We start from the raw sequence: 18958 nt of genomic DNA on the forward strand, positions 1-18958 counted from the left end.
GGGTCGAGGGTTGAACATCGAGGGTTGAACGTCAAGCGTCGAGGGTCGAGGACCAAGGGTCGGGTGTCGAGGATGAAGCGTCTAGGGTTGAGGGTCGAATATCGAGGGTATAGGCTCAAGCGTCGAGGTCCGAGGGCACCGAGGTCTAAGGTCGAGAGTCTAGATTTTTGGGTTAGGGTTAAGGGTTGAGCTTCGAGATCACCGAGGGTCGACTTTCTAGGGACGAGGGCACTGAGGGTCATTGGTCGAGGGTCGAGGGTCCAGCATCGAGTTTCGAGCGTCAAGGGTCGAGGGTCAAGGTTCGAGGTTCGAGCGTCGAACTTCGAAAGCACCGAGGGTCGAGCTTCTAGGGCTAAGGACACCGAGGGTCGAGGGACGAGGGTCGAGGTCAAGGGTTGAGGGTCGAGGTCAAGGGTTGAGGGTCGAGGGTGGTCGAGGGTCGATGGACGAGGGAGTGTCACAAGCTCCAACATTCCAATAACACGCCATTAATAATCGACCAAACAAATTTAGCCTGCCACGCCAGCCACATATTAACATAGAAAAAAAATAATGTAAGCGTAAGTAATGAAACCTTTAGTTTCACAGTGCAGAGAATTTCCTCCCACAATTTGTATATCCTTCCCACATTACAAAGTATTGAAACCTTTAGCTTCACAGTGCACAAAATTTTCTTTCACAATTACTATATCCTTCCCACATTACAAAGTAATGAAACCTTTAGTTTCACAGTGCACAAAATTTCCTCCCACAATTTATATATCCTCCCCACATTACAAAGTAGTGAAACCTTTAGGTTCATAGTGCACAAAATTTCCTCCCACAATTTGTATATCCTTTCCACATTAGAAAGTAATGAAACCTTTAGTTTCACAGTGCACAAAATTTCCTCACAAAATTTTCTCCCACAATTTGTATATCCTTCCCACATTACAAAGTAATGAAACCTTTTGTTTCACAATGAACAAAATTTCCTCCCACAATTTGTATATCCTTCCCACATTACAAAGTAATGAAACCTTTGGTTTCACAGTACACAAAATTTCCTCCCACAATTTGTATATCTTTCCCACATTACAAGCATATACTTCATTAATATAACATGTACAAGTGATTGTCACAAACCCCCACATTCCAATAACACGTCATTAATAATCCACCAAACAAGTTTAGTCAGCCACAATCAACCCAATATAACGATTGATCCAATATTCAAACCGACAGAGAAATTCCAAAAGAAGTCTGCCTGTTGCAAACAAATAAATGCAAATAGTGCAAGCCCTGATATATTTTTATAAAACTGAAAAGCGTTATGGGACTCAATCCTCACATGAATAACCACGACAACTACAATTAACAGAGCACAAGAACGGAATGATCGGATAGAAATAGTATAACTATGAAAAACCAAAATTAATAGGGAAAACATATAAAGTAAGAAAGAAAGATTATTTTGAACATAACATGGCTCTATAGCTGAGAAAATTTTACGAGTCTGTAAAAGAACAAATTAAAATAGAAGGAAACGAAACTCTTTACAATAAGATGACTCAATTGCAGAAAGGAAAGTATAAGTGTGGACAAAAAGAGAGAACAGGAGGGAAAAGTGCTTACCCGCAACAGTTTCAAGAAGGGAATGGCTGACACAGACGTGATGAAACCCACAAAAATTCAAAAACCATAACGGCTAAGTTTTTTTTCAATTAGAAGAGGTACTTTTGTGGGTATCAAATAAAACGAATAAAAGGCAATCAAATCAACAGAGTCAAAGGCCCACCAACACAAATATTGATGACTCTTTACAAAAAGATGAGTCAGAGTGGGTGAAAAAAATGTCGAGTGTGGAAAAGAAAGAGAAAAATAAGAAGAAAAATGCTCACCCAACACGACTTCGTAAACGGATGGCCGACAGGCGTGATGAACCAAACAAAAAATCATAACTGTAATGGCCAAGCTTATTTAAATAGAAGAAATACTTTTGTAGTCAAAGACCCAACAACACAAATGTCGATGATTCCTATCTCTTAAAGAGCCTTTACAAAATCCAGAACTGCCACTCGACACGATTATCCAGTGAAATGAGAAACGTCGATGACTCCTAACTCTTATAGAGCCTGTTACAAAGACAATAACTCCCACACCACAAGTCTAGTGAAATAATAAACCCAGCTAAAACAAGGAATGCAAATAATAATAAAACTTACAGTTTCACAGGATTTTCATCCACTGCTTCTCAAACCTACAGCACACATCCATTGCCTCCCTATAAAGCTCAAGAGGAAAGCAAGAAGAATTAAATCGAAAAAAATAATCTCTTACAAGATTAAAAAGTACAGGAACCATAAGGTAATTACACAAACTCAAGACTCGATGAAGATAGAAATCAGCATTGCTTGTTCAGTGCTTGAAAAAGAATGGATACAAACATTTGATATATATATCTGTCATCTAAATACCTTCACATGATACACTGGTTGTCTTCTTTGCAAAGACCAAGAATGTCTTAGTAGAAAGTAGAAAACCAAGTCACGATGAGTCCATACACTCAAGAATGAAAAACTAATAGATAACCACGTTAGAGCCTTGATGCTACGTAGGAACAATTCATAAATTCAACAACCAAAAACCCAATGGATAAACTCGTAACAGGCTCTCGAAACTAATCCAAAGACTGGAGCAGAGCACAAATAACAATCCAATCCTTACTTCTCAGTGATCAAGTCCAGAGAAATTTAATACAGAAGAAACTATGTTACCCTGAGCCGTTGCAAAATAAATGAATAAAAGTTAAATGGCTGATGTAACAGAAGAGAAAATAAAAGATCAGTAAAAATCGATTGGATAAATTCAAGAATTAAAAATTCAAGTATAGAACAGAAAGATAAATTCAAGAACTGAGAAAGCAATGGAGAAACTCATAACCGGGATCGCTCTCCATGCCATGCAGGACGTTACATAACTAACTCAGACACTGCCGCAGATAAACAAATCACTGCAGGCTTCATAAATTAATAAAAGCTGAAAGTGCACAGAGGTTAAGAAAAATTCATAAATTCAAGAATACAAAAACCAATTTGTCGTGAGCCATTCCAACTACCCTTCAACTATTTTAATCACATGTCCGCAAAAGAAATCTCAAACCTGGCAACGATAATGTTTCAAACAAAATTCGTTCCATTTACAACTTTTCTCTTTTCATATCAAGAGAAAATAGTCAAAGGTTTCAACTAATAGTGGTTATCGACAAGGCACTTGAGTAATAGAACTTTTCAAACCGAGAAGCATATCATCACATGTCCCATATACATCCCAAAGTACCTCTATAAAACCCAAAATTCACGTCAGGAATTTAAAGGACTGCGTAGCAGACAAATTCTCCCCAAATGTCAAATTCTAATATACACTCCCACAATACAAGCATATACACCATTAATAAAACTTGTAGAAGTGACTATCACAAACTCCCACATTCCAATAACTCGTCATTAATAATCCACCAAACAAGTTTAGCCAGTCACAAATTAATGTAGAAAAAAAAAATTCCTTCCTACATTACAAAGTAATGAAACCTTTAGTTTTGCAGTGCACAAAATTTTCTCCCACAATTTGTATATTCTTCGCACATTACAAAGTAGTGAAACCTTTAGCTTCACAGTGCACAAAATTTCCACCCACAATTTGTATATCCTTCTCACATTACAAAGTAATGAAACCTTTAGTTTCACAATGCACATGATTTCCTCTCACAATTTGTATATCCTTCCCACATTAGAAAGTAATGAAACCTTTAGTTTCACAGTGCACAGAATTTCCTCCAACAATTTGTATATCCTTCCCACATTACAAAGTAGTGAAACCTTTAGCTTCACAGTGCACAAAATTTCCACCCACAATTTGTATATCCTTCCCACATTACAAAGTAATGAAACCTTTAGTTTCACAGTGCACATGATTTCCTCCCACAATTTGTATATCCTTCCCACATTAGAAAGTAATGAAACTTTTAGTTTCACAGTGCACAACATTTTCCTCAAACAATTTGTATATCCTTCCCACATTACAAAGTAATGAAACCTTTGGTTTCACAGTGCACAGAATTTCCTCCCACAATTTGTATATCTTTCCATCATTACAAGCATATACTCCATTAGTATAACTTGTACAAGTGATTGTCACAAACTCCCACATTCCAATAACACGTCATTAATAATCCACCACACAAGTTTAGCCAGCCACAAATTAACATAGAAAAAAAAATAATGTAAGCATAAGTAATGAAACCTTTAGTTTCACAGGGCACAACATTTTCTCCCACAATTTGTATATCCTTCCCACTTTACAAAGTAATGAACCCTTTAGTTTCAAAGTGCACAAAATTTCCTCCCACAATTTATATATCCTTCCCACATTACAAAGTAATGAAACCTTTAGTTTCACAGTGCACAGTGCATAGAATTTCCTCCCACAATTTGTATATCCTTCCCACATAACAAGCATATACTTCATTAATATAACTTGTAGAAGTGACTGTCACAAACTCCCACATTCCAATAACACGTCATTAATAATCCACCAAAGATGTTTAGCCAGCTACGCCAGCGACAAATTAACGTAGAAAAAATGAAACCTTTAGTTTCACAAGGCACAAAATGTCCTCCCACAATTTGTATATCCTTCCCACTTTACAAAGTAATGAAACCTTTAGTTTCATACTGCACAAAATTTCCTCCCAGAATTTGTATATCCTTCCCAGATTACAAAGTAATGAAACCTTTAGTTTCGCAGTGCACAATGCATAGAATTTCCTCCCACAATTTGTATATCCTTCCCACATTACAAGCATATACTTCATTAATATAACTTGTAGAAGTGATTGTAACAAACTCCATTCCAATAACACGTCATTAATAATCCACCAAACAGGTTTAGCCAGCCACAAATTAACGTAGAAAAAAAAATAATGTAAGCGTGAGTAATGAAACATTTAGTTTCACAAGGCACAAAATTTCCTCCCACAATTTGTATATCCTTCCCACTTTACAAAGTAATGAAACCTTTAGTTTCACAATGCACAGTGCACAAAATTTCCTCCCACAATTTATATATTCTTCCCACATTACAAAGTAATGAAACCTTTAGTTTCACAGCACACAAAATTTCCTCCCACAATTTGTATACCTTTCCCACATTACAAAGTAGTGAAACCTTTAGCTTCACAGTGCACAAAATTTCCTCCCACAATTTGTATATCCTTCCCACATTAGAAAGTAATGAAACCTTTAGTTTCACAGTGCACAAAATTTCCTCCCACAATTTGTATATCCTTCCCACATTACAAAGTAATGAAACCTCTAGTTTCACAATGCACAAAATTTCCTCCCACAATTTGTATATCCTTCCCACATTACAAAGTAATGAAACCTTTGGTTTCACAGGACACAGAATTTCCTCCCACAATTTGTATATCCTTCCCACATTAGAAAGTAATGAAACCTTTAGTTTCACAGTGCACAAAATTTCCTCCCACAATTTGTATATCCTTCCCACATTACAAAGTAATGAAACCTTTAGTTTCACAATGCACAGTGCACAGAATTTCCTCCCACAATTTATATATTCTTCCCACATTACAAAGTAATGAAACCTTTGGTTTCACAGTACACAAAATTTCCTCCCACAATTTGTATATCTTTCCCACATTACAAGCATATACTCCATGAATATAACATGTACAAGTGATTGTCACAAACTCCGACATGCCAATAACACGTCATTAATAATCCACCAAACAAGTTTAGTCAGCCACAAATTAACGTAGAAAAAAATAATAATGTAAGCATAAGTAATGAAACCTTTAGTTTCACAGAGCACAAAATTTCCTCCCACAATTAGTATATTCTTCCCACATTAGAAGCATATATACACCATTAATATAACTTTTAGAAGTGACTGTCACAAGCTTCCACATTTCAATAACACGCCATTAATAATCCACCCAACAAGTTTAGCCAACCACAAATTAACGTAGAAAAATAATAATGTAAGTGTAAGTAATCAAACATTTACCTTCACAGTAGTGCACAAAATTTCCTCCCACAATTCATAGCTTGCCTTCCCTATGAAGCCCATCCATGAATTAAATAGAAGACGAAGTACACAAATGATAAGAAATATTCATAACTTTGAAACTACATAAAACAGTGAAAAAACTCTCGTAACAGGCTTCTCTAGATGCAAGAGTTACACAAATTAATCCAAACACCAATGTAAAGAAACAAATCACATATAAACAAATCATGATTCAAACCTTGTGTTTATTGATGATGCTTAGGTTGGCTTGTTCTGAGCCATTCCAACTACTCTTCAACTATTTTAATCACATGTCCGCAAAAGAAATCCCAAACCTGACAACAACATGAAAAGGAATTTTAATAAAGAGGAACTACTTATAGAAGAGGACCCACAGAAACAAATGAAGAAACTCTAATAAACTCGATGTACACGATACTAATCTTGAGGTTATTACCATTAAAATGAAAGGAATGACTTGTAAGATTCGTCCTTTTAATTTGCTGCCCAAGAAAATATAATATATATATATATATATATATATATATATATATATATATATATATATATATATATATTCAGAATGTTAAACAAGAATATTGTAGTTTGCAAGAACGAGTTCAAAATTCAATTATCAATACAGGAAATGAAACAAGACTACAAAATAAAGGTTTGTAATAAAAAAAATGAAGCCAACCCTGAATGTTGGCTAATTACCACTAATAAAATGAATGTTCAAGATTCATCTTTTCAAAACACCTAAGAAAATAAAAAAATAACTATCAGAACTTCAAATCAGAAGTTAACAATCGACTTAACGAAAGTGAAGAGAGAAAAGGACTCTATGAAAACGAAATGTCCACATGATAAATTATCAAGAACCGGTTGCTAATTACCACTACTAAAATTCAACGAACTTTCAAACAAAGAATGAAATCCCAACTCCACATGTCCCATATTCATTGTGCACTACGTTATAACACAAATCCAATCACCACTGCAAATATATCACAATTCAATCCATGTGTACGGTGAAGAAGTCCGAAACATTAAATAATAGAAGAAAATCATCATCCAAAAAATTAGGTTAGATTATCTTACACCATTCTAACCTCTTTTCAACTATTTTAATCAAATGTCTGCAAAAGAATTCTAATATCTGGCAACAAGATGAATAGGAATTCTGATAAGGGCTATTACTAATAGAAAAAGACATATAGACACTATATTTAAATTTGACTCAAAAATCAATAGGGAAACTCTCACAAACAACATGAGATGTACAATACTACACGACACTAATCCAAAAGCTCATAACATACACGATACTAATCTTGAGCTTATTACCACTAAAATGAAAGGAATGACTCTAAGATCCGTCCTTTTAATTTGCTACCCAAGAAAATACAAAAACAAAACTATTCAGAATGTCAAAATATTAATGTCTTGCAAGAACATTGATGTTTTGCAAGAACCAGTTCAAAATTCAATTGTCAATACACGAAACGAAACAAGACAACAAAATATAGGTTTGTAATAAAAAAATGAAGTCAAACCAAAATGCTCTCTAATTACCACTAACAAAATGAATGGAATGTTCAAGATTCATATTTTCAAACAGCTAATAAAATAAAATTTAAATATCAAAAATTCAAAACAGAAGTGGGATAATCAAGAAATTCAAAACAGAAAAGGAAGTGGGATAATCAAGAAAATAAAAACCATTTTCAGAACTTCAAAACAGAAGTGGGATAATCAAGAATCATAAAATTGAACAACCAACCCAATGAAACTGAAGAGAGAAAAGGACAATATAAAAACAAAAAGTCCACATGATAGATTATCAAGAACTGGTTGCTAATTACAACTACTAAAATTCAATTTTATAGAACTTTCAAACAAAGAGTCAAAGCCCTACCCCACATGTCTCATATTCATTTTACACAACAAATCAAAACACCATTGAAAAGATTCATCTTTTCAAAACACCTAAGAAAATAAAAAAATTAATTTTCAGAACTTCAAAACAGAAGTGAGATAATCAAGAATCACAAAATTGAACAATCAACCCAATGAAAGTGAAGAGACAAAAAGGACAATATGAAAACGAAAAGTACACATGATAGATTACCACTACTAAAGTTCAACTTTATAGAACTTTCAAACAAAGAATCAAAGTCTTACCCCTCATCTCCCATATTCATTGTGCACTAGTTACACAACAAATTCAAACACCATTGAAAAGATTCATCTTTTCAAAACACCTAAGAAAATAAAAAAATAATTTTCAAAACTTCAAAAGAGAAGTGGGATAATCAAGAATCACAAAATTAACAATCAACCCAATGAAAGTGAAGAGAGAAAAAGACAATATGAAAACGAAAAGTCCACATGATAGATTACCACTACAAAAATTCAACTTTATAGAACTTTCAAACAAAGTCAAAGCCCTACCCCACATGTCCCATATTCATTGTTCACTACGTTGCACAACAAATCCAAACACCATTGAAAAGATTCATCTTTTCAAAACACCCAAGGAAATAAAAAAATCATTTTCAAAACTTCAAAACTTCAAAACACAAGTGCGATAATCAAGAATCACAAAATTGAACAATCAACCCAATGAAACTGAAGAGAGAAAAGGACAATATGAAAACGAAAAGTCCACATGATAGATTATCAAGAACCGGTTGCTAATTACCACTACTAAAATTAACTTTATAGAACTTTCAAACAAAGAATCAAAGCCCTACTCCACATGTCCCATATTCATTGTGCATTACGATACAAAACAAATCCAAACACCATTGAAAAGATTCATCTTTTCAAAACACCTCAAAAAAGTTAAAAAATAATTTTCAGAACTTCAAAACAGAAGTGGGATAATCAAGAATCACAAAATTGAACAATCAACTCAATGAAAGTGAAGAAAGAAAAGGACAATATGAAAACGAAAAGTCCACATGATAGATTACCACTACTAAAATTCAACTTTATAGAACTTTCAAACAAAGAATCAAAGCCCTACACCACATGTCCCATAACAAATCCAAACACCATTCAAAAGATTCATCTTTTCAAAACACCTAAAAAAATAAAAAAATATTTTTCAAAACTTCAAAACAGAAGTGGGATAATCAAGAATCATAAAATTGAACAACCAACCCAATGAAACTGAAGAGAGAAAAAGACAATATGAAAACAAAAAGTCCACATGATAGATTATCAAGAACTGGTTGCTAATTACAACTACTAAAATTCAATTTTATAGAACTTTCAAACAGAGTCAAAGCCCTACCCCACATGTCTCATATTAATTTTACACAAATCAAAACACCATTGAAAAGATTCATCTTTTCAAAACACCTAAGAAAATAAAAAATTAATTTTCAGAACTTCAAAACAGAAGTGAGATAATCAAGAATCACAAAATTGAACAATCAACCCAATGAAAGTGAAGAGAGAAAAAGACAATATGAAAACGAAAAGTACACATCATAGATTACCACTACTAAAGTTCAACTTTATACAACTTTCAAACAAAGAATCAAAGCCCTACCCCTCATCTCCCATATTCATTGTGCACTAGTTACACAACAAATTCAAACACCATTGAAAAGATTCATCTTTTCAAAACACCTAAGAAAATAAAAAAATAATTTTTAAAACTTCAAAAGAGAAGTGAGATAATCAAGAATCACAAAATTGAACAATCAACCCAATGAAAGTGAAGAGAGAAAAAGACAATATGAAAACGAAAAGTCCACATGATAGATTACCACTACTAAAATTCAACTTTATAGAACTTTCAAACAAAGAATCAAAGTCCTACCCCACATGTCCCATATTCACTGTGCACTAGTTACACAGCAAATCCAAACACCATTGAAAAGATTCACCTTTTCAAAACACCTAAGAAAATAAAAAAGTCATTTCCAGATCTTCAAAACACAAGTGGGATAATCAAGAATCACAAAATTGAACAATCAACCCAATGAAACTGAGAGAGAAAAGGACAATATGAAAACAAAAAGTTCACATCATAGATTATCAAGAACTTGTTGCTAATTACAACTACTAAAATTCAATTTTATATAACTTTCAAACAAAGAGTCAAAGCCCTACCCCACATGTCCCATATTCATTGTGCACTACGTTACACAACAAATCCAAACACCATTGAAAAGATTCATCTTTTCAAAACACCTAAGAAAATAAAAAATGAATTTTCAGAACTTCAAAACAGAAGTGAGATAATCAAGAATCACAAAATTGAACAATCAACCCAATGTAACTGAAGAGAGAAAAGGACAATATGAAAACGAAAAGTCCACATGATAGATTACCACTACTAAAGTTCAACTTTATAGAAATTTCAAACAAAGAATCAAAGCCCTACCCCACATGTCCCATATTCACTGTGCACTAGTTACACAACAAATCCAAACACCATTGAAAAGATTCATCTTTTCAAAACACCTAAGAAAATAAAAAAATAATTTTCAGAACTTCAAAACAGAAGTGGGATAATCAAGAATCACAAAATTGAACAATCAACCCAATGAAACTGAAGAGAGAAAAGGACAATATGAAATCGAAAAGTCCACATGATAGATTATCAAGAACTGGTTGCTAATTAAACTACTAAAATTCAATTTTATAGAACTTTCAAACAAAGAGTCAAAGCCCTACACCACATGTCCCATATTCATTGTGCACTACGTTACACAACAAATCCAAACACCATTGAAAAGATTCATCTTTTCAAAACACCTGAGAAAATAAAAAATTAATTTTCAGAACTTCAAAACAGAAGTGAGATAATCAAGAATCACAAAATTGAACAATCAACCCAATGAAACTGAAAAGAGAAAAGGACAATATGAAAACGAAAAGTCCACATGATAGATTATCAAGAACCGGTTTCTAATTACCACTACTAAAATTCAAATTTATAGAACTTTCTAACAAAGAATCAAAGTCCTACCCCACATGTCCTATATTCATTGTGCACTACGTTACACAACAAATCCAAACACCATTGCAAAAATATCACAATTCAATCCATGTTTACGATGAAGAAGTCTGAGACATTAAATAACAGAAGAAAATCATCATCCAAAATGTCTGCAAAAGATTATCCTACACCATTCTAACCTCTTTTCAACTATTTTAATCAAATCTTCGCAAAAGAAATCTCAGATCTGGCAACAAGATGAAAAAGAATTCTGATAAAGAGGAACTACTAATAGAAAAAAACATATAGAAACAATATGTAAATTTGACTCAAAAAGTCAATGGGAAAACTCTCACAAACTCGATGAGATGCACACAACACTAATCCAAAACTCATAACATAATCGATGCCATACATGAAGAAACATGCATTGCTTGTCTTCCTAAAAGGACCAAAAATTCTAAAAAGACTAGAAATGCAAGAACTCAAAAAGGCCAATGGACCTAATTGCTCACAACAGGCTCGATAGATGCAGGTCATAACAATTCGATCCTAATGTTCGGTGATCAAGAAATTAAGAATATGTTGAGCAGTTATCATTTCACGTTTAATTTCAAGCTTCATGTAGATGGTAAGGCTCAAACAAATCCTATTCCAAAAAGTATTGTTGTTTACTGATCTAGAAACAGCAAGGAAAGCAACCAACCCAAAACCCAAACAAAAAAAATAGCAAATTCAGAATAATAGTATAAAACCAGGGGAGACCTGTACAATTTTAATATTCAATCGGCAAAGGAAATCTCCTGAAATGCTAATGCTATGAATGCAAACAGTTCAACCAACTCCTGGATTTGTCAGAAATAAAATAACCTGAGTCGTTAGCAGTTCTAAATCTTCTTCCAATTCGTTGCATCAAGAATCAGCACCACAAAATTGACAGACATACGTACCTTCCTAATCAACTAACAAGAGAGACTAAAGCAATTCCAATTCGAACATAAAGATAAAACCTAAAGCCTCCCAAGAAGTCCAATAATCAACTGCCATAGCCTCCACGACCTAACAAACATTCATAATAAGTCTTGACTATAGAGCCCAAGTAATGGAGAATAATTACGAAAACAATAAACACTAAACAATTCAACAAAAAAAAAGTACTCCCACATTCAGAGATACATATAACTAACTTGTTTCTCCATCAAATTCAGAAACTCATCAAATAAGTTAATTCTTTAATTGTAAGGTGCAAATATGCTAGCTCTCCCAATATCACGATTGATCCAATATTCAAACCGACAGAGAAATCCCAAACGAAGTCTCTGCTTGCTGCAAACAAATAAATGCAAATAGTGCAAGCCCTGATATATTTTTATAAAAGTGAAAAGCGTTATGGGACTCAATCCTCACATGAATATCCACGACAACTACAATTAACAGAGCACAAGAACGGAATGATCGGATAGAAATAGCATAACTATGAAAAACCAAAATTAATAGGGAAAACATATAAAGTAAGAAAGAAAGATTATTTTGAACATAACATGGCTCTATAGCTGAGAAAATTTTACGAGTCTGTAAATGAACAAATTAAAATAGAAGGAAACGAAACTCTTTACAATAAGATGACTCAATTGCAGAAAGAAAAGTATAAGTGTGGACAAAAAGAGAGAACTTGAGGGAAAAGTGCTTACCCGCAACAGTTTCAAGAAGGGAATGGCTGACACAGACGTGATGAAACCCACAAAAATTCAAAAACCGTAACGGCTAAGTTTTTTTTCAATTAGAAGAGGTACTTTTGTGGGTATCAAATAAAACGAATAAAAGGCAATCAAATCAACAGAGTCAAAGGCCCACCAACACAAATATCGATGACTCTTTACAAAAAGATGAGTCAGAGTGGGTGAAAAAAATGTCGAGTGTGGAAAAGAAAGAGAAAAATAAGGAGAAAAATGCTCACCCAACACGGCTTCGAAAACGGATGGCCGATAGGCGTGATCAACCCAAAAAAAAATCATAGCTGTAATGGCCAAGCTTATTTAAAATAGAAGAAATACTTTTTATGGGTATCAAATTAAAAGAAATACTTTTGTAGTCAAAGACCCAACAACACAAATGTCGATGATTCCTATCTCTTAAAGCTCAAGAGGAAAGCAAGAAGAATTAAATCGAAAAAAATAATCTCTTACAAGATTAAAAAGTACAGAAACCATAAGGTAATTACACAAACTCAAGACTCGATGAAGATAGAAATCAGCATTGCTCGTTCAGTGCTTGAAAAAGAATGGGCACAAACATCTGATATATATATATATATTTGTCATCTAAATACATTTCACATGATATATTGGTTGTCTTCTTTGCAAAGACCAAGAATGTCTTACAAGAAAACCAAGTTACGATGAATCCATACATTCAAGAATGAAAAACTAATAGATAACCTCATTAGAGCCTCGATGCTACGCAAGAACAATTCATAAATTCAAGAACGAAAAACCCAATGGATAAACTCGTAACAGGCTCTCGAAACTAATCCAAAGACGGGAGCAGAGACACAAATAACAATCCAATCCTTACTGTTCAGTGATCAAGTCCAGAGAAATTTAATACAGAAGAAACTATGTTACCCTGAGCCGTTGCAAATGAATAAAAGTGAAATGGTTGATGTAACAGAAGAGAAAATAAAAGATCAGTAAAAATCGATTGGATAAATTCAAGTATAGAACCGAAAGATAAATTCAAGAACTGAGAAAGCAATGGAGAAAGAAACTAATAACCGGGATCGCTCTCCATGGACGTTACATAACTAACTCAGACACAGCCGCAGATAAACAAATCACAGTTCAATCCATATGTTCGGTGATCAATACCAGAGAAATTAAATATTAGAAAGGAAACTCAGAAGAAATAATGCTTTTCTTAGATCGATGGCATAAAGAAAATTCATCGACCCAGATACCCGCCAAAAAGAAAAACCAACAATAAAGGTTTAGAAAAACCAAAGGATATATATAAAAAAGGAGAGTCGAGATTGACGGCTGATATTACGTGGTGTGTGGAAAATTAAACGGTGATGATGCAATTAGAATTTTAATGTTGCAGGTCCTTCTCCGTTTTGGGACCACCAACTTGGCTTGGTGCTAGCGGCTCCTTACCTTCATTATTATGAACGTTGAAACAGCGGTTAGCTGAGAAGCGGAAATTTACACAGTGAAAAACATTTTAATTATTATTTTTTAAATATGTTTTTCATATTTAAATGTTTTTATAAATATTATTAAAATTTAGATTTATCTAAGTTTTAAATTGCTTGGATATGTTTAGTTAAAGCCATTTTAAAATATATAGAGTATTAATAAATTTTATACTTTTGAATTTAATATTGTTTAATTTTTCTTTTAATTAGCCTGATTCTTATTATATAATTTTTTTTTTCAATTTTAGGTGTGAATTAATTCTAGTCAAGTTAAGTATATTTTATGTTAAGTTGAATCAAATTCACTTTTAATAAAATTAAGTTGGATTAAGTTATGTCTTAGACTCAATTGAGTCCATTTGACCTTATGTTAAGTTTATTCGTATCTTTCTTTTTTATCCAATCATGTCAGATGTGGTAGAATCAGACTCACATACGTTAACCTAGGTTTAAATCATATCATGTTAGTTGAGACAAAGATAAAATTGATTAATTTTGGACTCTTGTCGAATAATATTAGAGTGTTACTTCCTTCACCACCCCATCTTCTTCCTCCACCTCCCCATTTTTTTCTAAATTCTAATCTTACTCTTTTTACTTTTACTTTTATCTATTTTATTTTTTATTTTTTAAAACCCTAATCCCCTTTCACTTTCACTCTTTCTCTCAGAGGCAAGCCTCCACCCCCTACCCCCACTTTCACTTTCTCTCTTTCTTTTCAATTTCTACATCCGATAACACTTGAATCTAATTAATCTCTACAATTTTCTTCGCTAACAGTGTCACGAGTCCTCTTCACCTTCTCTACGTCACCACTATGTATCATACCATGTGACTTTGAATATCATAATTAGTTTATTGAATCTACACCACATTGAGAAATCCTCACATCCACATATGTTGATGAACTACCACATGAAATTTATTGTTCAAACGGCCAACTTCTTTCTATTACTTTCTAAAAAATATAACAAAAGTGATCAAATCATATATAATATAACGTAACTAAGCTTTTGAGAATAAAGAATAAAGAAAAGGCAGAAATGGAGAATGGTGTTAACGGATGTGGAAATTGAAAAGAAAGAGAAAAAGTGAAAGTGGGTGTGGGAGGCTTGCGTATGAGAAAAGAGTGAAAGGGGATTAGGGTTTTAAAAAATAAAAAGTAAAATGGATAAAAGTAAAAGTAAAAAGGGTAGGATTGGAATTTAGAAAGGGAGAAGATGGGGTGGTGGAGGGAGTAACACATAATATTAAGTTTAAACAAACTCAAATTGAATTAATTTAGTCCAATAAAAAATGTTAAGTTGGACTTAACTTTCTTGTCATATTACAAATAGTAAAAATTCAATTTATAATTAATATAAATTATTTAAAATCATTTTATAATTTAAAATATTTTAAAAATTCGTGTTATTTTGAAAAAAAAAAGTGAATTAAAATATTATAATAAAATCAAATGCACTCTCCTAACTCTAATTCATTTTAAGGATTTGAAGCTTCCTTAATTTTAATAATTTGGTAAGTCAATAATAAGAGAATATTTATTTAGGAGTAAGTTGAAGTTCATGAGTCAAATTATACCTCTAAATATAATATTTTTAAAAAATATAAATATGTAATTAAACATGCAGTAAAGGTCGTGATTAAATATTGATTTCATAAAAACACTGGAAGGACTTTTTTTTTCTATCTCTTTCTTTGATTTATAGAAAAAATTTACTTATTCATAGGAATAAGCGACCGTAATTTTAAAATTTATAGAAAACAAAACTAATAGAAAGAATGATCTTTAAATTCAATAAATCTCCAAAAATTAGAAACATAGCCCATGAACAATTGTATCCTTTGGTCTCTGTAAGAATATTGCAAGGCCTTCTCCACTCTCTCCCTTGTTATCCTTCTTGTTCATTTTCTCATCTGTTCTTTCTACATGAAGTGCTTTTGTAAACACAACAATTATTTCAGGTTGTGTTTTGACATTAATCAAGGTTTAGGGTTAGGGTTAGGGTTAGGGTTAGGTTTAGGGTTTATGGTTTATGAGTTTAGGGTTTATGGGTTTATGGTTTAGGGTTAGGGTTTAAGGTTTGAGTTTGGGGTTTAGGTTTTAGGTTTTGAGTTTAGGGCTATGTGAAGATATTGTTATTGTTAGACATACATATGTGAAGATATTGGCTTTCTAACATTACTAATCTAATCCTGAAACATGCATATGCAATAGTAATAGCTACTTATATCTTATAAAACAAAACAGACACTTAATCCTCTATGAAAGTTTGAAAACTTGCAAGATTTGAATTTTTGATCTTGTACGGAATTGTAAAAGATTATGGATAAGTAAGAGAAGAAAGGAAGTGAGAAAACATAGCCCATGAACACTTGTGACACCATTGATCCTTTGGTCTCTGTAAGAATATTGCAAGGCCTTCTTGTTTCTCTCCCTTGCTATCCTTCTTGTTCATTTTCTCCTATGTTATTTCTACATGACAAGCTTTTCTAAACCCAACAATTAATTCAGGTTGAGTTTTGACATTAATTAAGGTCAGTAGTTAATTCTAACCTAATTTACTAATAAAATGGCAATAAATATCTATCTGCTTAAACTACTTAAGGAAGATATTGGAAACTAAGAGAATAAAAAATTTATTATCATAAAAGAGCATAAATATATCAGCAAAAACTTTAAAGTTGAGCATTTAATACATATATATTACTTCTCAAGCTATTGATGATAAAATCATAATATTTATATTCAGTTGAACATTTGACATAATGTCATTTGCTAAATTTCTAAGAATACATATAGTTATCAAGGAAGACACAAAAACCAATTGTAGAGCTTCTAGTGTCCAAACAATTACTTTAGTTTGCATCAGTATACACTCACATCTGAAAACAGTTGTTTTGCAAAACAAAAAGCCTTTAATTCAAATAATGACTATAACTTCAACAGAACTTGATCAAGAAAGAAAAAGAATTTAATAAAGAAAATAAATAAACAAGAGAATATAACAAAAAAAAACGTAAATTCAGAAAAAAAAAAAGGTTTGACCTTTGAAAAATAATTATGATAAAGTGCCTCACATTATGCAAATTGATGTGATATATATATTATCCTGGATCAGAAGAATTCTGAAATCAAGGGAACATATTAATTCCTACCTGAAAAATAGACCATTTTCCTTCAAAGAGTTGAAAATTCCTTCAATCATCTTGAATTCAATTTCACGCTTAATACCAGTAGGAAGAGTCTCCAATTCTTTCTCATAACAATCTACAATTCCTTTAGCATTGAATTTTACCCCAAATGTTATATTTTGCTGTCCAATCTGTTCAGGTAATGTAACAATAACAAATATAGTTCAAGTCAAATACATTAGGTAAGAAAATACTTCAAATGATGTTAATTTTAGTTCGGATAACAGTAATATAAAACATACAGTCGAACTAATTTGTAAAGGTTGCAACTCAGGAGTAAATTAGGTAAAACCGTGGTTGTCCTTGCAAGAGTGTAATCTTATAAAAAGTTTGACTCTTTTTATAAAAAGTTGGCCAATACAAATAAATTTCAACAAGAACATAAAGAGATATTCTAATTACATCTCCAAATTAATAAAGAATCAAGAATTTTTCATTCAGAAAATAAAAGCAAGCCTAAAACAACCCTAGCACCTTATTTGAGATTAATCAAATCAGCACAATGCAGCGTGAAACAAACAGCCAAAAAAATGCCATATAGAAGAAAAAGCGAGAATATATTGTAAGAAAAAATGTTGAAAAGAGCACCTTGAAACCCAGAAAGGAAGGTTCGATAGAGACTGTGCTGTTGAGGATCAAGGGTTGGAAACGAGAAGAAGCAGTAGCAGATAGAAGGTGAGAAGAAGAGGGGAGAGACATGTGTGCGTAGTTGAAAGATGAAAATTTGAAACCAAATCTGAATACCCTTTGGAAAGGAGATTGCAATTCAACAAGTGGGTTTTGCTGTGGTGTCAACTACGATAATAGAAGCATAGTGGAGTAACCATACAAGGAACATTTCTAGGTCTGTTCTTCTGAAACTAAAAACTAGAGATAACATTCATGCTGGGATTTAGAAAAAATAACTTTTAGAAAAGTGTGAAAAAGATTAAAAATATGTAAAACAATTTTGATTTTTATTAATTTATACTTTATTAACTGGTTTATTGTATACAGTATTGTTCTTTGAGTTCAATTATTTAATTTTATCTTTATCAAACTGTTAAATTTTTTTACCAGCATAGCGTCATGCCAAAAAAATATACATCGACGGCGGTACCCTCTGTAGATAAATTACAAGCTTTCAACACTTTTTTTAAACGTCAATAAACCCTTACTATTTTATAACGCATTCAACCCCTAAAAACATATATTGTTGAGCTGCATGTGCTATCTTAATTTGGGAGCATCTTTCATCATTTAATCAATTTTAGTTACTTAAATTTAATTTTTTTTGTTTTAATTATATATATTTCATATAAATTTTTTAACATATTTAGACTTAGAAAAATAGTAATTTTACTTATTTTAAAAAATAAAGTTATAAAATTTATTACTTTTATTAATTTAATTTAATAAAAATAAGATTATTAAAATTCTGCATCATTTTTATATGTTATAAATGAAAAAAATTACAAAATAAATAATTCCTTATGGAGATACAGAAAACTAGAAAATTATGAACAAAAGAAATGAATTAATTAAAAGAGTTAATATTTATA

General features: G+C 32.3%; 1 protein-coding gene across 10 annotated transcripts; it reads right to left on the minus strand.

Moving 5' to 3' along the window:
- Nucleotides 1–570: 570 nt before the first annotated feature.
- On the minus strand, nt 571–18296 carry LOC148206652 (uncharacterized). 10 transcript variants are annotated; one of them, XR_015783674.1, is made up of 8 exons: nt 12217–15531; nt 11980–12088; nt 11795–11874; nt 6527–6572; nt 6308–6404; nt 6067–6116; nt 2205–2263; nt 573–1246 (listed from the first exon to the last, which is right to left on the minus strand). XR_015783674.1 is itself a non-coding variant. In XM_088104516.1 (6 exons), exons 1-3 carry the CDS (start codon nt 18114–18116, stop codon nt 6377–6379), a joined length of 306 nt encoding a protein of 101 aa, XP_087960642.1. In that variant the 5' UTR covers nt 18117–18296; the 3' UTR covers nt 575–1246; nt 2205–2263; nt 6067–6116; nt 6308–6376. The 10 variants fall into 10 exon arrangements, 1 of the variants encoding a protein (XP_087960642.1); XR_015783673.1 differs by having other exon boundaries at nt 571–1246; nt 11795–12088; nt 12217–15543; XR_015783676.1 differs by having other exon boundaries at nt 574–1246; nt 11801–11874; nt 11980–14333.
- Nucleotides 18297–18958: the final 662 nt, after the last annotated feature.

The sequence above is a fragment of the Vigna umbellata genome, chromosome 1 (assembly GCF_029865625.1).
Source record: "Vigna umbellata cultivar VRB3 chromosome 1, Vumbellata_1.0, whole genome shotgun sequence".
In the NCBI taxonomy this organism is placed as follows: domain Eukaryota; kingdom Viridiplantae; phylum Streptophyta; class Magnoliopsida; order Fabales; family Fabaceae; genus Vigna; species Vigna umbellata.

Bases quoted from the DNA above. Each gene is read 5' to 3' on its own strand.
- LOC148206652 (XM_088104516.1), bottom strand. From the start codon at position 18,116: ATGTCTCTCCCCTCTTCTTCTCACCTTCTATCTGCTACTGCTTCTTCT. The intron at 17,549-18,005 runs GTGCTCTTTTCA...TTACCTGAACAG, and splicing joins CTTCCTTTCTGGGTTTCAAG to ATTGGACAGCAAAATATAAC. The intron at 6,405-17,381 runs GTAGGAATTAAT...TGTTGTTGTCAG, and splicing joins GAAAATGGTCTATTTTTCAG to GTTTGGGATTTCTTTTGCGG.